The sequence below is a fragment of the Cnephaeus nilssonii genome (assembly GCF_951640355.1).
Source record: "Cnephaeus nilssonii genome assembly, chromosome: 1".
NCBI classification, from domain to species: domain Eukaryota; kingdom Metazoa; phylum Chordata; class Mammalia; order Chiroptera; family Vespertilionidae; genus Cnephaeus; species Cnephaeus nilssonii.
This window is the reverse complement of record NC_137072.1, coordinates 66555670-66580706: the sequence shown is the minus strand read 5'-3', so window position 1 is coordinate 66580706 and position 25037 is coordinate 66555670. Positions and strand designations below refer to the sequence as shown.

The 25037-nt window shown below is 40.8% G+C and overlaps 1 protein-coding gene and 1 pseudogene across 2 annotated transcripts in view; one reads left to right on the top strand and one right to left on the bottom strand.

Moving 5' to 3' along the window:
• Window positions 1–10307, top strand: part of BMP3 (bone morphogenetic protein 3) — a 29541-nt gene extending 19234 nt beyond the window's left edge. The window contains exon 3 of the mRNA XM_079769086.1: window positions 6097–10307. Within this exon, the coding sequence (XP_079625212.1) occupies window positions 6097–6288 (192 nt within the window). The 3' untranslated portion in view covers window positions 6289–10307. The remainder of the gene's footprint in view (window positions 1–6096) is intronic.
• A 5480-nt stretch (window positions 10308–15787) lies between these two features.
• Window positions 15788–17080, bottom strand: LOC307104318 (pre-B-cell leukemia transcription factor 2-like; annotated as a pseudogene). Its single transcript has one exon. The product of its transcript is annotated as a pre-B-cell leukemia transcription factor 2-like (transcript).
• Between the last annotated feature and the right edge of the window lie 7957 nt (window positions 17081–25037).

Here is a 25037-nt window from a genome sequence, read left to right as displayed (position 1 = left end):
TCCACCAGATGGTTATTGCATTTGCTTCCCTGATACACATCAAAAAGAAAGGAAGAATAGGATACAGTGACTCTGGGATCTTCTCCCAAGACTCATTTCAACCAATCAGAGTTTAACTGTGTCTCTTTCAAAATCAATGGGGACTGTAGTTCATCATATTAGTCTTCAGTATTCTGACAAATATATTTTCAGAAGCCTCCCCAGCCCCACCCCCACCCCCATCTTGCACACAAGTTCACGTGATTGTTCTTTTTTGAATTTATAGCCTGTAAAATACAGTGGTTCCCTCTGGCTTTCAGGTAAGCTTGTTGCTGCAATTCCATTCTTAGCTTATCACAGTTTGAATTTCTGTTTTACAATGGAAAGTGGTTCTAGGAATAGAATTCAGAAGAAGAATAGAGGTGTTGTTTTTGTTTTTCTAAACTTAAAGTGAATCAACTTTCGCTGTTGGATAAAAATGCAGAAAAAAATCCTTTACCTCAAAGAGTAACCAACTTCTGTTTATTGACTGTTGAAGTAGCATGTTCATATTCCAGTCCTGTGATCATTGAGATGCTAAACCTACACACACTTAAAGCAAAAGACCCACAGACTGAACGAAGCCATGTCAGCCTCAGGGCCAGGAACTTGCTTGAAATTCCATTTTCATGGTAGAATGTGTCAGAAGGACAAGCTTACTACATCTTCTAAGACTTTCCCAAAGAAATTTTTTTTTGCAGATTCCATATTTTGTAAACCCAAACACAAAGTAAATATTATATATCTTTACAATTATAGAAAAGCCTTATCTTCCCTAATATTCATAAAGGACATTTCACTGATCAAACAAAAGTTGTTGGAACTGGGAAAGCATTTAAAACACACAATGAAAGTGCCAAATGTAACAGGCAGCACTGAGTATTCTACAGAGTGCTCTGCTCTGTGGTGTTGAGAGACGAAATGGATTCAAGATCTGTCTCTAAACCCAGGGTGACTGATTCTAAGTGGGCCTCCGAGTCTTCAAAATAACCGCTCTCACCCTCATAGATGTGATTTCTTGGGTAGCCTGGAGAAGAAGTTTTCCCCTGCCCTCCTGACTCCAGGTTTCAGGGTGTAGGGAGCCATGATAATGTGGAGTTGGTTAACTTTTCAACCCCTAACTCTGGAGACCTGGCCTGGTCTCCATCCCCCCAAACCACCCCATTTCTTCTTGGCTCTGCCTGCTTTAACTGTTCAAACACTTTGCTATTGCTTCAGCAGAAGTCTACCAGGGTTCTCAGTGACCAAAAGGATAATAATTTAAACACTTAGGAGGGCTAAGTTAAGCATAGCAGGGACATGTTTAAGGAGAGAAGTATGTTAGTGCAGCAGAATGATTAAATGTACATGCTTGGTCATAGCTGGGCTTCCTAACCTTAATGTGCCTGAAGCTCACCTGGGGATCATGTTAACATGCAGGACCTGTTCCAGTGGCTCTGGGGTAGAGCCTATGATTCTGCATTTCTAACAAGCTCGTAGACGTTGCTAATGCTGATGGCCCAGAAGTCATGCTCTGAGAAGTAAATTTGAGAGTCAAATCCTTGGTTCCCCCTCTTACCAGATGTGTTAGTATGTTAGTTTTCTCATTTGTGAAATGGATACAATAAATAATAATAATAATGGTGTCTACATAATAAACACAGTGAAAAAAAAAGATGCTAGAGTACCTTGCACATAGTAGGTGCTCTATGAATATTTGCTACTGATATTATTATTAATGGCCACTGCTGAGACTGAGGGGAACAGAGAATCACATGTAGGGGCTGAAGAAAGACCCCACAGGGAAAGGGATCAAGAGAGTAAAAGATGTTAGACAAGAGAAAGTTTTGTAAATGTTTCTAGTCCCTTTTTAAACACCACAAAGCCAAAAATAGGATCCCTCTCTGTGGGTTCAACAGCCTGTGAGCTCTTCCAGTAATGTTTCTTTGGAGAATAATAGAATCAGGAGAGCATCGATTGCAGCAACTGAACCCATCATAATATTTGTCAAAACTTGGAATGGCATCAGAACTCCAGGGAGACATAACAGGGATAAGTGCGGAGTTTTCTCCTTGAGCTTGAGCCTCCCTTTGCCAAGTGGAGAGTGGAAGTTTGGCTGTTACATGGAGTTCTCAAGTCTCTCATCACCTAGCGTGGATCTGCTGAACTTGTAAAGCATTCTGGTGGCTCCCTTTAAGGCTTTGTGGCTTTCAAGCGGTACAGTCACCGAAAGGATGGGAAACATAAAGCAATGTGAAGCTGCTCCATTAGGGGTAATTAATCAGCATCGCTGTTATCAGCACAGTGTCCAACACGGTCACCAGAGTGAGCTGTTTAAATAGAAATATAGTCCAAGCAACAGAGGAAAATAAGGTCTCTGACCAGATCAGTGCAAACACATGTGGAATAACTGAAGCGCCAAAAAACTTTCAGACTTCAGATATACATTTTGCCCCAGAGAGAAGTCCTCCCAGGCCAGACTCCTCTGCTGGCCCTCCTTCTTTGTGGCCTCCCGAGCGAAAGCCTGCTCTATACGGCGGGGCTCTGTGTCTGCAAAAGTCGACAACCTGTTCTGTAATTCAGAACAGCTGTGTTCTGCCTTTCCCAAATTCCAGGCTTTGCCCTTTCACTGATTCCAATTAGATAGTTTCTGGGCTATCACACCCATGTGGGCTGGACTGGAAGAGTGTGGAGCAAAACCCCATGGCCCGGGTCAGGAATGAAGGCTCGTAGCTGATGACATACTCTCCCCTGCTAATGCATTTATAATCAAATTCAACTCCAGGACATCATACACAGCTTGGCAGGTGCGAGCGGGCCTGACCACTGCAGATTTCATTCACAGGCATGGCAGTTTGGATTTTTCTGATTTCTAGCCCCTCCAGCCAATCTGTTCTCCCAGGGAGAGACCCCTGGAATTCTGCCATGAGATGAAAAATACCCGTGTAGCTAAAGCCAAGCCGTATGCCTTTGCTTCTCTTCTCACCACCTTCCCAAAGATGGAAAACAGAGATTTCAAATGAAAATGATTGAACTGTTGTTGCTGACAGAGATCCCAGAGAACCAACAAGGATTAGAGGAATGAAGCTATTTTTGCATGGAATGGTGCAAAAGCTAGGAATAGCAAAGACACAGAATTAGGCAGCAAAGAATCTAGATACTTTGAACCAAACATCCTATACACTCTAAAAAAAGAAATTCACATTTAATGAGTTCAAAATGACACACCATCAATTAATTTTCGGAGTTTTCCAATTCCAATTGCTGTTCATAATTATGAATTCTAAAAATCCTAACTTTGATGTACTGAGTTACCTAAGCAAAAAAAAAAAAAAAAAAAATCACATAAACTGATGAAGTCATATTTCATCCTCATTACATAGGGAGACTGGAGACTGGAGCCTGGCTGGTATGGTTCAGTTGGTTGGAGCATCATCCTGTGCACCAAAAAGTGGCAGGATCAATTTCCAGTCAGGGCACACACCCACATTGCCGGTTCGATCCTGGATGGGAGGCAACCAGTTGATGTTTCTCTCTCACATGGATGCTTTCTCTCTCTCTCTCCCTTCCTCTCTCTAAAATCAATTAAAAAGGGGGAGGTGAGGGAGACTGGGGAGGGAAATAACACAGATTTGCATTTGGGATTGATATATTTCCCCAACTACATAAGGAGTTATGAGAAATATGATCAGAACTCAAAAACAAACAAAAATGATAGAATAGCCATATGCTTCAGATGAGCAAATTACTGCATGGATCTTTTTTGGGTGACATAATCATTCCAATGGCAGCTTGATAAGAGGATTCCACAGTGAGAAAAAAAAAGGGGGGTAAACTCCCAGGAAAACTGAGTGGTTCCTGATAAGCCTAGAATCATGTGTTAGTGCTGAATTCTGTGAGCCCACCAAAGACTGCTCACTGTTTCTGACTCTATCTTTTGTGAGTTAGTTTTTAAAAGGATAGGAATGTTCCTAGGGAACACCCGTGAATATTTTCCATATCTACTCCGGGTCATTTGAACCTTTTGTTTTTGTTGTTGGGAATTATTTCCATAGAAATAGATAAAATGGAGGGTATGCTATTTCTTATAAGTTTTTCATTCACTTTGTAAGTATTTATTCAGCCTGAAGCATGCCCGGTCCCAGGCACCAAGGAATAATGATGCAGAGCAGTGTTTATCCCACAAGGCCTCATCTACTTAAGTAGACCCACTTCCTATGAAATGTAAATATTATAAAAGCCATTAAAACACTAATAATAACAGAATAATGTTGGGAAAACCTATCCATTAAAAAAACTCTTTAGAGGCATTATCATAAGCTGTTTGGATGACGGAGGGGTGATAGAGCAATGGAGAAAAGTAAATGACTGCAAACATATTCTTTGGGAATGACCAATACTGGTGAAATAAACAGTGGCCTATTGACCTCTATTGTACAATACCCACTGCAGTTTGTGTCAGTTACACAGGTTTTATTGTTGTTGGAGAGCACATGACATGCCAAATAGGACAACATGAACTTCCTCTCTTTAAAGGGGAAATACCTTTCTTTGCAAAGCTAATTCATTGAAAGGTAGCCTTCTTTTTAACACACACTTAAAATGTCTAGAAAGAGAGAGTAAGAAACAGTTGCCCATCAAGACTAATTTTTTAAAAATGTATGCCCATTCACAATAAAGTTGAAGTCTAACATATGGTTAATTGTTTTCATTAGAATTGAAAGATGGCATGAGACCAATCAGACTTCTTTCTCTGACAAAAGAATTATTTTAGAAAATATATGGTATGCCATCTTTCTATATGATTTGTTTTTCTCTAGACTTGTATATTTCCTTAACCTTTTAACTTTTTCCAGTTTCCCATACTAGGAGTTTTAGGAGCATGAAATTGAAAAATACCAATTCTTGGGGGCAGAGGTGCCTCTGAGCCATGAGAAACATGGTTCAAAATCCTGAAATTAAGAAGCCAGAGTTTTGGCCTAAATCCTCCTCCTGAATTCACACGTGATCTCTGGCAAGTTACCAAATTTCTGTTTCAAAATATGCTTAAAACCATACTGGATTCACCTGCATAAAAAAGACATTGGGGAGAACTAACATTGAAAAGCGTGGCATTTCTCATGAAGTTCCCACCACTCTGGCAGTACTTAAACACCCAGGGCTTGGAAAAGTGACTGCCTTTCAGTACCAAGCAGAGCTGTATGGCACTCTCTAAACAAAACCACATGTTTCACATGGATGATAATGGTCTAACTTGGCATTTTCTCAGGAATAGATTTTACCCAGGCTTCGTTGGTCAAACTTCTGACATCCCTGGGAAAACCATAGGTCCCCTAAATTATTCCCCTAGGATATGACCCACTCTTAAAATATTAACCCTACCACATTGAAGTGTGAACCCATGGAGCAACAGTGACCCCCAGTGGCCAATGGTGTGGTCTTCTTAACCCCAGTTTGTGCTTCTAAGGAGAGGTGAACAATTACATAGTGCAGTAATTGACATATCATTAATCCTGGTGGCAACTATTAAATAAATCAATGTCCCCTGACATGGTTATTTTATTTTAACAACAAAGTGTAAATATCACTATAGTAGTAGCAGTAATGCATCAATATTAAATAGGGTGCTTTTTGGGTTCTTTAAGATTAGCATAAGATTTAGAACAAGTGGTTTTTGTTGCAAGCCTATTATTGAAAACATCCTAGTATATATTAATCCCATTTGGGGACTAAGTTTTTTTTTAATTAAAAGATTCTTGCTTAGATAACTGGATTCAAATCCTCACTCTACCACTTACTATCTACTTGACTTTAGACAAGTCAGTTAAGCTTCTTGAGTCTATTTCTTTACCTGTAAAAAGTAAGAAATGTTAGTTTTGTTGTGGGAATATACTACGTATAACATGCCTGATACATAGCAGGCACTTAAGAAATGATAACCACTTTGGTGATGGTGGTGGTGATGGGCTGAATGAGTAACGATGCCAGGGCTATATTAAATTGTCAAAAGAAATTCATAATGTATGCATTTTAGTGATGAGGGGTGGAGTGGAAAAAGTTTCATTTAACTTATGTGTTCTTCTCCCATTTACTTTCTAGTCTTTGAAGCCTTCAAACCATGCTACCATCCAGAGCATAGTGAGAGCTGTGGGGGTCGTTCCTGGAATACCTGAGCCTTGCTGTGTGCCAGAAAAGATGTCCTCGCTCAGTATCTTATTCTTTGATGAAAATAAGAATGTGGTACTTAAAGTATATCCTAACATGACAGTAGAGTCTTGTGCTTGCAGATAACCTTTCAAAGAACTCATTTGAATGCTTAAATTCAATCAGTTTATTTTTATGGACTTTTTTTTCTTTTGCACTGCCAACTCATTTAATTCTACAAGATTTATTAATAGTCAAAGGAGAATGAGCAAATAGACTGACAATTTCCACCAAGGAGAACTGGACTGTATTTGTTTCTGAGAATAACTAAAAGCAAAAATTTAGTAAATATGGACATCTATTTCTTATTTTTTAATCACATGAGAAAATTGATATTTCAAACTGTTTTTAGAAATGTTAGAGAGCATGGTGATTTATTTTTGTAATGGGCTTTGAGAATAGATTGGAAAAACAATGATAGCTTATCATGTATCTCTACTCACAGAGAATAAAATAATTTCGTATTTTGAAGTAGGCTTATCGCCTTACATTCCTGAGCAACTCAGTAAGTGCTAAATAATCCAACCAGCTTTGATGTTTATCGTAAGGATTTCTGAGACTCTTGTTTACCTGTGGCACCCACCATGTGACGAGTTGTGTGTGTGCTGAGTGTTCGTGTATACGTATGTGTGTGTGCACACTGCCAGGTGCCTATGCCCTCTGTGGGAAGGTTCGCCTAACATGGTTTTATAATTCAGTCTATACAGGATTCTTTGTGGGTTGTTTTTTTTTAATGTTCTGGCAAGCACCATTCAATTATGAGAACTTTACCAAAAAAGGATAGAGTGATCCAAGAGCATATGCAGAGAGTTACCACTTGGCCCAGCCATTTAATTGGAAATACAGTTGTTTTCATTTCATTGCCTCCCAGAAAAGGAAAGCAGCAACCCAATTTTCCAAAACCCAGATGTAATTCCTCTTCTATACCCCTTTTTCACAAGTGCTTTCATTTGTTCTTTTAAATTGAATTCAAAAATCCTTCCTGAAGTCATTAAATTTTTTAGTTCTCTTGCTATGCTTTTACTTTCTATAAAGTAATCAATAGATACTGAGGCTCAAAAACTTATGGGATATTGGAGATTTTCTTAAGTGAACAACTTAATTGCAATCACACATTCATTATCATTCTTTGGCCCCATTCAGGTCCAGGCACTTTTTCACATGGACCAGGGCTTTTGACTCAGAAGTGGAAGTTATTCTTTAGCAAAAGTCACTAAAAATTATCCATCAAGAAAGGGAGTCAAATATATAAGCACTTTTTTCCCCCATTTCCATTTGTCAAAAACATTCTCTTTTATACTTTTGCCCTTGTTTATTGTCTCAAAAATCTTTCACTGGCTATATTTACAAATGTTAAAACATTTAGAAATGGTTACACACCATGGATTGTTGTTGATGTTATATCTGTGGTTAAATTAATACTCATCGTAGTTCAATCTCACCTGATGAGAGACAACTAAGCTATTTCAGAGGCTGTGAAGTATTAGATGACAAGGAGTTTTGTTCTGTCTCTGACTATAGCTGTCTATGGTGGTTCATCATTTAATAAATGTTTATTAAGCATCTACTTTGTAAAAGACACTGTGTTAGCCATGTGTCTTTAGTGTCTAAAATGAAGAGGCTGTCTAGCTGAGCTGCAAAGCCCTTCTGGTACTGAAAAGTCAGGTTTATAATATTAGCTATTTCATTTAATGGATGACCATGAGATCTTAAAACACTGCAAATATCTCTGTTCATAAACCAGACACAAAGCATTCTCTGCCTCACTGCTGGGAGTGTGGGATTCCCTGCATAAGTGGAGCTTCTATCTTATTGGAAATCCATTTAAAGAAGAGTACCATGAAAAGCAGCTCTCTGATACTTTGGGAATTCACAGAGGTTGGTGCCCATGTGTGTTAACTCCGTGAAGGAGACACGCCAGTTCTAAATAATAAATTAAGTTCTGGTGCTTGAGTTACTATGTTTCTTACAGTTCATTTGTTTGTTCTGGTAGCATAACGTTTAAAGATTCAAAATGAGCTAGGTGATGAAATTACTTTTTAAAAAATTTTATCAAAAAATTGAAAGCAAAATTATATATAGAAGCAAGCCAGCATGTGGCCACCATATCCCTGTCACACCATTTTTCAATAAAGAAAACTTCTGTTTCATTGGTAGAGTTGATGAAGTTTTTAATTAGTTTTTTCTAGATGTAGTTCAACCAAATCTCTAGTAACTCCCAGTATTACGTCTCCATCTTCTTCTATCCAGATGTTTCTTTATTGCCTTTCTTAATTGGAATTAGTGCCTACTTACTACTAATGAAGCCCTAAAATGGCCAATTTATATGACAAATCGCAGCATAGTGAAAGAGTTTGTGTAGTCTCTTGGCAATCAAAATAGTTTTTGACTAGTAGTTATTTTTGGGTGGCCATGTAACCATCATTTTACTACTACATTGAGGACATATTGTGGTATCAATAGGAAACCTTTTAATCCCAAAGAATAAAGGAAGATTACTTTCCAGTAGTGGGGGTTGAAATAAATGAGTTAATATTTTAATTAATAAAAATTTACTTGAAATAGTTTGAAAATTAACTGACTATTTCACAATTGGTTAGGTACTAGTGTCTGTATAACTACTACATAGACTTTTTATAAATCTCCAGATATAAAAGCGGGAGTGGTGAAAAGAGAAATTACAGGTATAATGCCATTTCCTAAGTCATACATCTGTCTGTCTCTCCCTCTACCCCTCCTCTCACTCCCGATATCTGTTTGTCTCTGTCTGGTCCCTGTCTGTCTGTCTGTCTCTCTCTCCCAACTCCCAACCACCCCCACTTCTAGATGTGAGACACGCAGGCACAAACAGTCACTTAAAAATGATTTTTTTTTCAAAAATCACTCTCTTGAATTCAAATTCAGGGGCTGCCAGTGTCAATATAGTATTTTCAATGTATTTTTTTAATCATAACCTGTGTAAATAATATACAATTACAGGATTTGGGGATAATAGAATTGAAACTGGAAGATTGGGTTCCCCAGATCACAGAACTATAATATTCCAGATGCATTTTTACATTTACCTAGCTACATATTAACTGGTGATCATTTATCCAATAAGATAAGATTTTTACCTTAATATTTCTGAAAAAGCTCTTCTTGCCCATTTAATATTTTCATAGATAATCATATGTGTATAATACCATTATCAGTCTGACAAAAATTTTATATAATCACATTATTCAGTTTAGTCTTTCTGCTTTCACTGTTCTCTGTGCTAACAAGTAACTAATGTCTGGATGTTGACTTCTTGTTGGGTTAAAGAACAGCTATGCACACCTGATATGTAAGATTAAATATGAGATTAAATAAGAAATCGTGGGTAGGTCTGACTTCTCTGTGTAGCCGTTTTTCCCCTTGAGAATTGTATTTTAATGTAGTTTGTAGGTAACTAAATGGTCTCCCTTTTCTAAAAACCAAGCCTTCCTCTCAGCTTTCCACTTAGTTTCTGTAAATGTTTTAGTTGAGAATTTAATGCTTGTACAGTGAGTGGCAATTTAAAAATATATATATTATATATGTATATGGAAAAACTTTAAAGATGCTTTTAATTTATTTAATGATTGTTGCCTTCCTATAATGGTAATAATTTTCATCCTTAGATGGTGAGAACAAGCTCTTTTACTCTGGTTATTACATGCAAAATAAAATTTGTTTTTGTGGGTTTTTTTTTTTCACCAAATCCACTAAAGGGGCGCATTGCAGTGAAACTGTGAAGGACGCTTCACTACTGATGTATAAGCTTTGCTGATCTGTATCCTTTCCTCCAGTAATGGAGAGTTTTTTATTATACAGTAAGAAAATAAAGACTGCTTAACTGAACATTTCCCCAGAGTTGAACATTTTTAAATTCAAATGATATCATGAATGGGTCATCATAATCTACTCTCAACATAACATGATTAACACAGTGGGATAACATTGAAATACACACAGACGGGGAAATCATTATGTCTTCCAAATTTCAGAAATCCAACTTTAATCATTCTTTTCTCTCTCTCTCTCTCTCTCTCTCTCTCTCTCTCTCTCTCTCTCTCTCCAGTATTTCTTGTTGAACCACAAACTCCACATTTCCTACTTGGAGATATTTTGTGTTTTGTTTTGTTTTCTGGATACCTGACTCACTATTTTAAATATAACATTATTTAATCAGTCATTGTTACTATTTTTTAAATGATAAGCATTTAAATTTAATAAATATGATCATTGAGATATCTTTGGCCTTTTTTTTTTGCCTATGGCTTTCACTTTCAAAAAATTACCTGAGGTTAAGAAATAAAATATGCTTTTATATTATTTTCATTCATTGAATCTATCCCTGTTAGATTTATTTATATTGTGATGCTTAATTAAAAAACATCGCATTTAGGAACTACAAGGCACTTAAGAGATCATTTTGAGCATATTCCTTAACCTCTCCATGCCCCATTTATCTTGCCTGTAAATTGGGGCAATCAACTTCCTGCTTTATAGGCTGGTTACAAGGTTTAATAAAATAATCCATGTAAATTACTTTGCCAATTTCCTGAAACAGAGTAACAACTTCATTACCATCAATTATTATTAGTGTCTAATCTAGTCTTTCTATTTTCCAAGTAAGGACATTTAGACATGCTGTGGTTTATTCCTATTTAGATGTCTACACATCAAATCCTCCTCTAAAAACTGGCTCCAACAGGGATGGGTTCCTTCACACAGAACAGTGATGAGTATCTGACAGAGGTGGCAAAGCTGGGAGGTTACTCAGCAGCAAAGCTGGGGGAGGGCTGTAACTACTTTCCACCGGGCATGTGAAAAGTAAAACCCAGAGTTCAGAGAGAGAAGAATGAATCAGACACCATAGAGCATTGGGCCTTACAGAGTAAGAAGAACTGCCCTGATTCCTGATGGTATTTCAGTTTCTGTTCCTGACTTTTGGAAGAGAATAAAGAGCCATCAATAGAAGGTGAAACAGGATGTGTCTTCTACTACTCTTCCCTCTAGCAAGCTGGGCAGAAGTTGAGCCCATTTACGGAAAAGTAAGGAATGGGGTAAAAGTGACGCCCCTAACATAAATTGTGATATGAATTGTCTTTTATCACTTTAAAAAAATTTTTTTTTGGTGTGTGTTGTTGTTTTGTTTTGTTTTGTTTTGTTTTTTTAGAGAGAGAAAAGAAGGGAGAGGGAGAGAGAGAGAAACCTCTGATGAGAGAGAAACATCAATGAGCTGTCTTCTGCACACCCCCTACTGGTAATCAAGCAGCAACCCTGGCATGTGCCCTGACAGGGAATCAAACTGTGACCTCCTGGTTCATGGGTCATCGTTCAACCACTGAACATAACACTGGCCAGATCTCCTATCACTTTTTAAACTATAATGAACATTTATTATGAATCTAAAAGAAGCAAACACAATATACAGCAATCATTTCATGTAGCTGTTGGAATTTGTTTTTGTAAGAATTTCCCTGCCCTGCTTACTATGCCCATTTTTTCCAGGCTCATCAGAGGATGTGGAAAGAAAATTCACCTTTGGTTTCTCTTAAGTCCATAGCCACAGTTATCTGGGTATCTAAGCTGCAGTCTGTATGGAGTGAAGAGTCTATTCTGTGAAACAATCGGACTGATATTTAACAAGGTTAGAATATGAAGCACACCCCTCCCACACTCTTAATGTTGTCAGTTTTAGTTTTGGACAACTTGGTTTTTACATTTTGTCCTCATTTCCTTCTGGGGCATTGAAATACTGCTCTGAGGGCAATAAGAAATCCAGTTCTAGAAAAAGTTAAATCACGGAGTAGCAGGAGCAGGTATTTTCTTATACATTTCCTTCATCCCAGCACCATACACAATCTCTCTCTCTCTCTCTCTCTCTCTCTCTCTCTCTCTCTCTCTCTCACACACACACACACACACACACACACACACACACACACACACACATACACAGATGCTGCCACCCCTGCCATGTCCCTGGAGCAGGGGGAGAGGTATGGTTATATTCCAACCCATTGACTCAAAATATGAGCCAACTGCATTTGCCGACTAAAAAACATGGGCAAATTGCCATCAGGTTACAGTAAAAACCAGTCCCCACCTCATGAGGGCTCAGGCCAGATGTGAATGCAGCAGTCCAGAGGTAATTATGTGTAAGAACCATGTGACAGAGCTTTTCCCAAAATGGACTTATTTAAGAGAAACATTTTGGTGTTTATAGGACTTCAGCCCAGCTTTCTGGATATTTTCCATCACTATAAACACTGATATACATACCCATTAACATAAGTGGACTTTTAATATTGGGTCCAGCATATGTAATTTCATTAAGTCATCTTATTTGTTAGAAATGGGAGAAATTAATGATTCAATATCAAAATGTTGGCAGTTAAAATATTCACATAGACAAATGCTGTATGGAAGCTGGAGTCCATACTCTGGCATCAATAACATGAATTAGGAAACTCTGAACTATTAGTAATGTTTGCATGATTTAATAACACAGAGGTAGATGGCTGGCCTGGCTAGAGGGCGTGCATCCACATCAAGAAATACCTGAGTTTGGAGCTGTGCTTTCTACTTCCTTTGATCTGAAGCTCACTTTGTAACACTTCCAAGGGATAACAACATATTACAAAGAAAAGTTTCAGGTTTGATGGGTTGGGCTGAGAACCTCTTAAAATTACAGTTGCCTCTTATGTCATCATTTCCTCTAGCAGGGTGTTATAGGAGTTGTTTTAAAATTTTACCCACTCCAATTAATTACAGAATTGAGATTTAGAATTCACTATAAAGATGAGACATTTCTGACTTAGAGCAGGCAGACTCCTTTTCTGCATTCTGCTTTGAACTACCTATTAGAGACGAGAAAATGACCCCATGCTTTGAGAACAAGGGAGAAATCACCTGGACAAGAGTATATTAATTCAAATTAAAATTTCATATTTTATTTATATTTAAAAATCTTAAAGAATCTGGGACCTTGTTACTATATTTTCTCAGTTCTCTTGCAGCTCCCTGGAATAAAATCTGAATTTGTAAGAACGCTTAGTGGCCTTGAGAGTGGTTATCAGGTACATATAGATGATGGTCTACAAACCCGAAGTAGGATACAAAGGAAAAATAAGTGGAGAGTAGAACAATTAAATCTACACTTTGAGCACTTACTTATTAAAATGACTTTTTTAAAGTTTATTTAATTTCTGGGAAAAATGACAAAGCCAAGTCCTAGACACATAACTGATGAAAAATAATTAACTTGATTATAAAGACTCTTACTCAAAAAGTAAAAAGAGAGAGAGATAAAGGAAAAAAAATGTTTTGAACCACTGGAAATTTGAAGTGTTATTATGACCACCATTAGAGATAAGAGGTCCTGAATAGTAATTTATTTATTAATCAACATAAACAGTAGAGGACAAAAGTGGAGGGACCCTAAGTAAGAGGTTCTTCAGTAGTTTGAGTGACAGGAGCATGGGTTTAATACTGGCTTAGACTTTAAAGATCTGGTACCTGATAATCCTAAAACATTCAGAAAAATACCCTCAGAGGAGAAAGTTAAGAGCTTGAATCCAAGGCTGCACAAATGCCATAGCCACTAACTATATGTGACTATTCAACTTTAAATTAAAACGGAATAAGATGAAAAATCCTGTTCCTCAGTCCATGAGACCATATTTCAAGTGCTCAGTAGCCACATGTGGCTAGTGGCTACCTTGCTAAATAACACAGATACAGAACATTTCCATCGTCGCAGATAGATATATTGGACAAAGCTGTCATAGGGGATAAATAGGAAGTAGTTTCACTTTGACTCTGCAGAAAAAGCTTGTCTGTCTTATGTCCCTCACCTGAACTGTGCACTATCAACGGAGAGATCTCTGGCCAACATGCAGGCTCTGGAAAGTGGTAAAAGATGCAGCACCCTCATGGCAGACTAAAATTGAAAAACTATTACATATGTCATTTATAACCCATATTATTTAAGATTAGAGGCCTGGTGCATGAAATTCGTCTCCAATCTGGGAGTCCTCGGGGGATGTCCAACTGGCAGTTGGGCATCCCTCTCCCAAACCTGGACCTCTGGCTCCTAACCGCTCACCTGCCTGCCTGCCTGCCCTAACCACTCTGCCTGCCTGCCTGCCTGATCCCCCTAACTGCCCTCCCCTGCCAGCCTGATCCCCCTAGCTGCCATTCCCTGCCAGCCTGGTCGCCCCTATTAACTTTCTTTTTTAATCTTATCCCCTTCACACACAATTGTATTTGACTTCCTTATTGGCTTCTCCCTCTCACACAATTTTTCTCCCTCCTTTATGTAACACTTTTTCCTACTGACTCATCATTTATAAACTTTTCTTTCCTCTATTTCCTACTTCTGTTCCATCATCCTTCTTCCCATCTTTCTCCTACCCTCCCTCCCTCCCCACATTCCTTCTTTCCTTTTTCTTTACCCCTACCCTCCCTCCCCTTTTCCTTCCTTCCCACCTTAATTTTTTTCTTCACTTCCTCCCTCGGACCTGCTTTGCTCCCTCCCCCATTTCTTCCTTCTTCCCATTCTCCTTTTAAGCTCTACCGGCTCCCCTTTAAAACTTTTCTTTTCTCCCTCTTTCTCTCTCATCCTACCTTTCCCATACATTCTTCTCTACTTACTTCCACTGTTTTAATATCTATCTATCTACCTGCCTAATTACTCACTATCATTTATCTTTTTTTTTTCTGACTCCTACTTTTAAAATCTGTCCCCAGTACACAACTATACTTGATTTTCATTACAGCTCCCACAGTTCACTCATACATCCACATCCTCTTTCCTTCTTTAACTCTGCTCTCTACTGACTCCTTTATAAAGTTCTTCCCTCCCTCCCTCCCTCCTTCCTATTTTTTTTTTTTTTTTTTTTTTTTACTGAGCAATTCTATTGGTTTAAAATGAGCTGCATATGGGGTAATAAAGCCATCTGGAGGGGGAGGAGTGGGAGGCCCAGGGACATGGCCAGGTCATCTGTCCAGAAGTTGTGTCCCCATTTTTGGCATCTCTGGTAGGTAGGGCAAGGCTGGTGTTTCCACAGATCCCAGAGAAGATAAGGGGTGAGGGAGAGAGAATGGGTGAAACCAGAGAAAGAGAGAGAGAGAAAGAGAGAGAGAGAGAGAGAGAGAGAGAGAGAGAAACAGAATAGTTGTATATGTGTCTGAGAGAATGTATATGTGTCTATAGAAAAACAATAGTTGTGTATGTATCTATGAGAGAGAGAAACCGAATAGTTGTGTATGTGTCCATGAGAGAGAGAGGGGATTTGAAAGATAGGGTTCTGAGTGTGTTTCTGCGTAAGAAATGGGGAGAGAAAAAGAAGGAAAAAAGGGGAGACAGACCCTACCTTCCCCTTAGGGGACCCCCTTCCCCTTGTCATGTAGTCAGCAACCCCAGCACTGAGTTAGCTGGGGTAGGGGCGACCCCATTTGCCCTTCTCCATCTTGTGCTTCTCCTGTGCCTGGGGCTTGTCCTCTGGATGCCTTTGTCCTCTCGTCAAGAGTCACCTCGTGAGCCCCCACCCTGTGGCCGTGAGGGGTGAGATCAGTTGGAAGTGTCAGAATGAACGCTCCCTGGTCCTTCTGTTGGGGACGTCACTGAGGACAGGGTCACAGCCTCCTGCCAGCTGCCGTTTGCCCTCGTTTCCCGAGGGCTGCACATCTGGCCTCCCCTGAGGTTATCTCCGTAGCCCCGTGGGCCCATGGAGTGTTGGAGTGATTCCACCTGGGAAGCAGGGTAGGCATCTCCGTTGAGCCCGGGCATCCCCAGAAACATGTCTCTGGATCCTGAAAGACTGAAAGAGCTGCCAGAGCCTGCGGAGGAAGGGAGTGTCGGGGAGCTGGTGCGGCTGTGGCCCCCCCTGGGTGACAGACACGATGGTTTTGATGGCATAGATGTTTGCCTCCTCTTGAAACTTTCCGATATTTTTCTTATAGCAAATCTGCTTGTTGCCAAACCAGTTGGAGACCTGAGAGACGGTGATGCCACACTTCTTGGAGAGATCCTCCTTAGCCTCCTCACTGGGAGAGGGGTTACTCAGGTGGGAATAGAAATACTCATTTAGGACCTCGGTGGCCTGTTTGCTGAAGTTCCGGCGTTTCCATCTGGCATCCAGGAACCGGGAGCACAGGATCATGACAGCCTCGCAGGTGCTCTGCTTGAGCTGCCTCTGGATGGCGCTGGACTTACGGTGGATGACACTCACCATCCGCTCCATCTCCTTGGGTGCCACGGGCCTGGTGCGGCTCTGCTCCCTCAGCAGGTTCATGACGTGGGTCGTGAACTCTTTACATGCCTGCTCATACTTCTCCAGCTCCAAGTGCTGGATATGGCGGATCTGGGCAGGTGTGCTGCGATAGTCCGAGTGTTCGATGGAGTTGTCAGGGGACACCCCGCCCCTGGAAGCTGCTGTGGCTGCAGCTGCTGCTGCTGAGCCCACCCCCCCCCCACCACCCCCCTTCCACCCCCCTCTTTCTCAGGCCCAGCCACACCTTCTGCCAGAAGCATGTTGTCCAAGCGCATAAGCTGGGGGTCCTCCGGCTGCTCCTCCTGGGAGCTTCGGACGCTGAGGCCGGTCTTCTCCTTGATCTCACACAGGACGCTAAAGAGCGCGGGCTTCATTCGGTGGCGTTTTGGGCATGTTTCTTGGCCTGGGCCTAGTCCAGGCTCTGGTCCATGATGGTCATTATCTGCTGCAGAATGTCCCGATGTCTTGCTTCCCTTGGCCTCCCAGGACCGCCTCCCCCCTGCCACCCCCACCGGGAGGCTCCCCACCCACCAGCCCCAGGCCCCCCAGCCCCCGCCTGGAGGGGGCGGCCCCAGCAGCAGCTTGTCCATAGTGGGAGGGCGCCTCCTACCGAGGTCCTAAATGAGTATTTCTATTCTGCCCCTCCCCCACCTGGTTACTTCCCCCCAAACTCGCCGGGGCCACAGCTCCCTCCACCCCCACCCCTGCCCGTCTCTCATCTCCTGGCTCCCCCGGGGGTTCACCCTGGTTCTGAAGGGAGACCTGGGGTACCAGCTGGGCCCCCCACAGGAGACCCCGGCCCCTGGCGGTGGAGAAAATGGAGCCGGAGAGAGAGGAGGCCCAGGCAGGGGTGTGTGTGAGCAAGAGGAAGGAGCCCTCCTTCCCTCCTTAAAGCTTCTATTGGGGGGTGGTGTCAACCCCCAGCCCAGGGCTCAGCCCTGGCCAGGTGTTTGCTGCCCCCCTTCCCCGGCCTCCCCACCGCTGTCCTGCTCCCATTCCCTGCCCGGACGCCCGGCCCAGCGAGGGTGGCCAAGGCCAGCACAGCCTGGGCGCTGCTGCTGCAAAGCAGGAGCACCTCCGCCTGAAAGGCCTCAGACCGTCCACCCTCCTTCTGGGGACCCGCCAATGGCCTCCCTGGGCATTTGGGCAGAGCTCCCGGCTCCACGCCGCCTGTGTCCTGCCCTTTGCCTGATTGTTCCCTTTCTGGATTTCTGTTTCTCCTCTAGGCCTGTCTGCATGCAGGCCTGCCTTCCTCTCCCTCTCCATTCTTATCCCCTCCTATTGCATCCTGTCCTACCCTGGGCCTTGAGCTGCCTGAGCAGAGGGCGGGGATTCAGCCTGCTGATCCAGTAGTGATGTTACGGGAGTAATGGATAATAAGCATATTCCTCTCTTATTATATAGGTTTATGTTAATCACTCTTTAACCTAAAAGCTGCCTCAGGTCATTTCTCCTGGCACTGGGTCCAGGTTTTACTCACCTGCTACTTATAGTACAGGTGTTAATTACCAAACCCAGCTGTGTTACTCTTTCCAGCACTACTTTACATGGAGCAGAAAGCCCCCAACACCTTTCCTTTCAGCCTAAACAACTGTGTGTGATAACATTAAATTGTCCACAGTTATTCCTAATTCATTCAGTCCATTTTTGCAAGAAAAGGGTCTTTTGGCCTTTCTGAACATTTGGAATATGAGTAGATGACAGATAGGTAGATAAGTAGATAGATAGATAGATAGATAGATAGATAGATAGATAGATAGATAGAGTTAAATACTGATAAACCATTTTATCCTGTTTCTCATCAACATTCACTTCAATTCCTATTTGACAATAATTGTTCATTATTTTTTTCTACAAGTGGATGGTTTGACAAATGCATTAGTTACAATCATGTAAGTGTTATGCCGATATCACAATATTATTACAATTACATATTTATACCTTACAAAAAGATACAATGTTTTTCCAAACTTCTCATCAGTCCTTCTTTTGAGATAGAGTGCTATCAAAATAAGTCATAAATGCTTAAGAGATAATTATGTCAGAAAGGTAGCTATTTTCAAGGGTAAAATAGAAAGTTGTGGGTATAAACTAGACACAAGCTGCCAACTGCAGACCTTCCAATTGCTTCACTGTGTGATGTTGAGCGTTTGCCCAGAGAAGCCACAGTTTCAGGCGGGAAATCTTCAGTCTATAATCCAGAGAATGTACTTACTTGCTTTCTGAAAGACTTCTGTCCCTCTAAAACCCTTAACATTTTTTTTAACTTTCTAGGATACAAAAGTCTGTGTCAGCTGACTGGACGTGTTCATGCCTCTGGACTAAGAATGGGATTATGAGTGTGAAATATAGCTTACTCGTGTTTTCAAAATGTGTATGTAGCTCTAGAATTTTTTCTCAGTATCCCATCTACAGAGATGAATGGATACATGAAAATGAGCCCTGAATTATTTATTCGTGCTTAAAGACCAGTTCTGAGTAAACTCTGAATAATTGGAGTGAGATTTTTGAAATAGAAACTGTGAGCTAAGAAAAGTAATCAAGATCATAATACAGTAGCATGTGGACATATGAAGCGTTATGGTTGAGAAGGGTTCATAAATTCTGAGAATGAGTGGACCTATTTACTTAGTAGGCTTAGCAAATAAGAGACTTCTAAAGACTGGAGAGAAAACAGTTCGAAGCACCTGCTTTGAAATTCTTCCATGGCTCAGAATAAATGGTCATGCTTCACTTTGTCAGTTTCTCTCTCACTGAATTCAGGAAGCGCTTCCCTCATGCCATTACCTTTCTCATGTTTGGTATATAGACAGAGATGCCTGTGTACACACGCACGCACGCGCGCACACACACACACACACACACACACACACACACAAACAGAGATTTATAGCAAGTGTTTCTCCAAATATTCTCCCCCACCCAACAAATCTACATTAAACTCCCTCCAGTCTCTCTGATGCACCTGCATTCCGATTTTCTGGCTAGGAAAGAGAGTGGAAACTTTTGGAAGCTATCAAACTCCTCTTAAATCAGCCAGGTAAATGAGTTACACATGGCTTTGCGTGTTCATGGGAACTCCCAAGTAATATGGTGAGGAATAAATGCAATCCACAGCAATGCATGGAAACCTACCAACAGCCCATAGTTTATTCCAGCATTGTGAATCTTGTGGTTGTAGAAGTACTTTGTGCACCATAAAGAATTACACAACCTTTAGTTATTATTGGTTTCTATGCACAGTATCTATCAATTCATTCTCAATTCCTAATAATCAAAACCTAATAAATTTTGCTAGTTTTCTAATGGAGAATACGAATGTTAGTAGTACTCTTATCTTACAGGTTTTTGTAGATAATAGGAACAAAATCATAAAATTCTAAGACCTCAAAGTAATGAGAAGTGAATAATAATAACATATTTTATTCATTAAACAATAGACAATACCAACTTATTTTCATAACTGCTAGCTTAATCTTCATAGCAGACTTATAGAAGCTAAGTAGATGTTCAATATCTAACAGTTAATAAAAGGTAGATAGACTCCATTTGAACTCTGATTCACCTGTATCCAAAGTCAATAGCATATCCACTATGACTGACAGACTTACTCTACTAATAATGCTCACAACTTTAATATGATGATTGGCATACATGATGCCGCACTGTGAGGCATTATTATTCCCATCCTATAGATAGTGAAAATGAAGCCCAAAGATGATAAGTGAATTTTCTAAAGTCATATGGCAAGTTACAATACTCTTCCCATTTATTTTGATTCTTTTAAAATATTTTATTACCATTTTTATTTATTCAGTCCACAAATACTGAATGAGCTCTGTGCTGGGCACAGCTCTGTAAGAGCTGGGAATACAAGCATAGATAAGATAATGTTGGTTGGTGCTTTCTCTCAAAGAGCTCAGGGTCTGGCGGACAACACGTGATCTGGCAGCAAAGAAGAGTGATACAACAGGATGCCCAGAAGGCCAAGTAGTATCCTACCCACCTCAGAAATTCCCAGTATACCCTATGGGGAACAGCAGTCGGCAACCTCTATTCTTTACCCAACAGGCAGTAGAGATGATTGTTGCTGCCTTGGGCTGACCATCCGAGTGCAATTATCCAACTCCTCGAAAGCTGGGCTCACTGCCAGGAACCACCCTGAAAGTGCAGGAGCCATTTCCTGGCATCTGAGACTAATAGCTCCAGGGCATCTGCTCATAAATTCAATAAACATTTATAGAGCATGTACAATATGCTAGGCACCAGGGATGTAAAGTCACATAACACACATGGGAACACTGACATGCAAGTAAATAATAGTAATGCCACATCCGTACACTACGGATGTGTAGTCAGAGAATGGTCAGATTCTCCCAACCCATGTTCCATTAGAAAGTCATCCAGATTCCGTGCTGATAGAAAAGGATCAACCATTGTGAACCTTGTACAGTGCAAGAGGATCAAATTAAGAACCTGAAAACCAGAACAATCATCCATCTCAATTTGCCCAGGTCAGTTCCCAGATTGTATCTTGCATCTGCATATATAAAGGTCCTCCCCACCCTCTCACCCCCGGACCCCTGCCCTTCACTCTCAAAAGCGATCTCATTTGCTTGGTAAATAATATGGTCAACCAACTTAATGTTCAATGGAGGATAATACCTGCTTTGCTTTAATATACAGGGAACGGCTTAATTTTCATTTCTGGAATGCTATGTGCCAAGCATACTGCTAGGTGCTCTGCTTATGCCACCTCACTCTTCTTGAGAATAGTATAATCCCTGCTCAGCAGATGAGGAAATCAAAATTTTAGAGAATTCAGTTCCTTGTCCAACAATTACATAGATATTAAGTGGTAATGCTAGGCTTCAAGCACGTGTTTCTGGTTCCTTGTAGCAGCAGTTGAAGTACGTTTGACAGCAATATTAAGGACTAAAGAAGACTATCCCAGAGAAAGCTGCAGACAGTGCACTACTTGCTCCACAGGAGATAATCAGGACCTGGACCATAAGTGTAGAGACAGAGGTTTGTGGTCATCACTTAGCCCATGAAAGGCCTATATCTTCTCAGCCTGCTCACCCCCTCCTTCCCTGTCTGCGCTTAGCCACAGTGACCATTTCTTTAGCTCTGACACCCTATTCTGACCACAGCAAATGCACCAGCATGTGGGGGTTAGGTTGAGGGGGGAGTAATACAAGCAAAAAAGGATGCATTGGCCTACCTCCTTCAGAGACTGTGCCTTTGCAAGGTTCCTTTTTACCTGCTTCCATATGGACCCTTAATATGGTGCCTAAGGGATAGGAGAAGAGAGAATTTTTCACCAGTGAAATGGAACTTTTACGGTTTGTAAAAAGATACATCTCTTTTGTTAGTCCCTTTATTTACCTCTGCAGTACTATAAACTGAAGCAGGAAATTATACTTTCAGATTAGGAAACACTGTGGAAGGGGTGGTTCGAGATTTTCATGGAAATTTACCCCAGTTGCTCAGGCTTTATTTCCATCATCAATAAAAATTGCTTCGTTGATTTATTGGAAAATACAAACAACACAGAAAGGTATAAAAAGCAAGTGGAAATTGTCTGTAATTTCATCACCAAGAGACAACCATTAGTAATGTTTTAATTTATATCTTTCTGGATATTTTTCCATGGTAATTCATGTACACACAATTTACTATTTTAATAAAATTGCAGCATACTCTATATATGCTTTTGCAAGCTATTTTCAGCTTAACATAAATATTTTTATGGGAGAAATGTGGATCTATACAATTTTTCATTAGAGTATAATAGTCTCTTACATGGCTATACTCCAGTTATTTCACCACTCCCAAATAGCGAAACATTTAGAGTTGGTGGTTTGTTGTCTTTTGCTGTTTCTTTTGCTATTACATAAAATACTACAATGAAGATTATTACAAATAGATTGCTGTGTAGTTGTCCATCCAGTTGTTTCTTTTAGATATACCCATTAAAACGGAATCTTTTCCATTTTAGCTCATATTGCCAAGGTTTACTCAGATATGGTAGCAATATACACTCCCCTTATCAGTGTATAAAAGCCGATTTTCTGTATGGCCCATTCATACTGGTGATTATCAACCTTTTTAAACTTGGCTGCTCTACCGAGAAAATTTTAATTTATTGTACTTAACAATTCACTTTAGTTGATTGGATAGTAATGAAATAGTAATTAGAACTAATTACTTAATCAAGGACCTGGGGGCTCTGTGTTTTGTTGTTGTCAATTTGTTTAGTCATCTGCAGACTTTCTAACAGCAGCAAATTTCAAGAAGAGTACTGGTCTACTCGCTTTGGTTTAAAGCTTCTATGTAAGAGGCCAGACCCCAGTTTGTTATTCTGACCACTAGGTGGAGTCCAGTTACTAGCCTGAAGAGACAGGGCTGCAGCTTTAAGTGAATCCTAGCTTCCACATGTACCCAGTGACCTCCAGTTAACCCTGTTTCCAATAGAGATGATACTAGATAAGGCTGGAGATCCAAGCGTCTGTCTTTCTCTCTTTTGTAAACTCATTATCTATTATGAGGCTCTTCAGTGGAACTTTAAAATTGCATCTAGGTGTTCCTCGGCTCCCCTCCCTCTGCCATACCCCACCCCTCTCTCTCTTTGATCATGATTGTTTTTAAAGACAAAGGGTATTCTGGGCACCCCTGTCCTTAGTCCGATAGTCCTGTCCAAAAAGCATTCTGAGCTGTTAGATTCCGGTGAGAGAATGTTGCTACACTGAAAAAGGGGGGGAGGGGGAATCAAGAAATATTTTCACCTTAAATTAATCTGAAGGATTGAATGCCAAATGACTCTAGAATGAAATTCTTCTTGATCTCATGTTCAATTACATTGTTTTCAGGAAATAATACTCAGGAGTGCCTGTTGCGACAGTTTCAAAGGAGACATGACAAACTTTGTAGTTGCCATCCTTTTCTATGCTTTGAATATTTCTTAAATTTGCAGTTTTCAGCGGTCGCCTGCATTTTCCTGACCCATCAAATATAAACACAATTGAGGAAGACAAATGGAATAAGAAATGTCAATTATAACGCTGAGCACTCCCACTTTTAAAATTTAAGATTATTTGCTTCATTTGTACAAAAATGAATTAAGCTTTCTCCCGCATTCCTTCATAAATTTGAAAATTCTTGGGCAAAAATGTATTAGGACAGATTGGGTCTTACAGTTATTAAGAAGGTCAGAATGTTGGATAATGTTGATGGTCTCATTAAAATTTAAAGATTGCACTCCCTAAATTTGTCTATAGTAAGGATCTAAGGTTTGTTTTTTATTAAGTAATGCTTTAATCAATAAAATAATTTCTTATAACTCCTTTGGATTTATTTTTTTTCCACCTTCTTGAAGCGAACTGCAGTTCTCAGCAATCACCTGTGTTTCCCTTACCCATCCTATATAATAAAAGGCTAATATGCAAATAGACAGAACAGCAAAACAACCAAACAACCATTTGCTATGACATGTGCTGACCACTAGGGGGCATGCGCGAAACATGGTGGGTGTCGGCCACAGCGGGTGGTGGAGCAGGTGAGTGGGGGTGCCAGACCAAGGTGGGGCACCAGTCACTGTCATCGGGGCAAGCCTCTGGTGGTTACTGAAAATTATTTCCTCCCACACACCGCAGTCCCACCTGGTGCTCACACCTGCTGTCAGCACTGGCCCTGCTTGTACCCGCTGCTGGCAACAGAGCCTCCATTCACACCCACTGCCAATGCCTGGCACCAGCCTTGATCACTAGGCGGGATCAGAGGGTATGAGCGGCGGCTACTGGCCCTGATTGCCCCTCAGGGCTTCTCCATGCCCCTCTGCTCCTGAGGGTAGATCAGGGCAGCAGCTGCCACTCGCACCACTGATGGTGCCAGCCCCCACTCGCACCCACCGCTGGAGCCAGCCCCAATTGCTCTGCACTGTCAGCTGGTACGAGCAGGGTGGCGCCATCAGCGTGTGGGAGCGGCAGTGGGAGCAGGGTTGCCGGCAGACAGGAGACTTGGGGCTGTGGTGGGAGGGACCAGATGGTGGTACGGAGGATGGGCCAAGGCCCGCCCCTGTGCCCACTGCAGCCTCGCAGCCCACATTTCCTTTCAAGGTGCATGAATTCGTGCACTGGGCCCCTAGTCAAATATAGACACAATTGAGGGCTTCAAACACATGTTTCTGGCTCCTTGTAGTATATTCGAAATGGATTTCTACTATGACCTTTTGAAATGGATTTCTACCATAACCCTTTTATTTTAAAATCATCTTTAAAACTCAGAGTCAATTTGAAAAAAAAAAATCTAATTTCATACTCAACAGTTGTTTTGGAGTTATCCTATTATTGGTCTAGTTTTATTGCATTGTGTGTATAGTGGTTTTTCCCCAATCTACTTTTGAACACAAAAAAAGTACCTCTGTGATGAATCTAAAGACCCTTTCTCCAAAATTTAATTTATTATAAAACGTAATTTTAATTTGGTTGAAGTATTTTTAAGCAAAATGAATTTAGACAAACTGCTTTCCTATCCTTAAATGTGTGT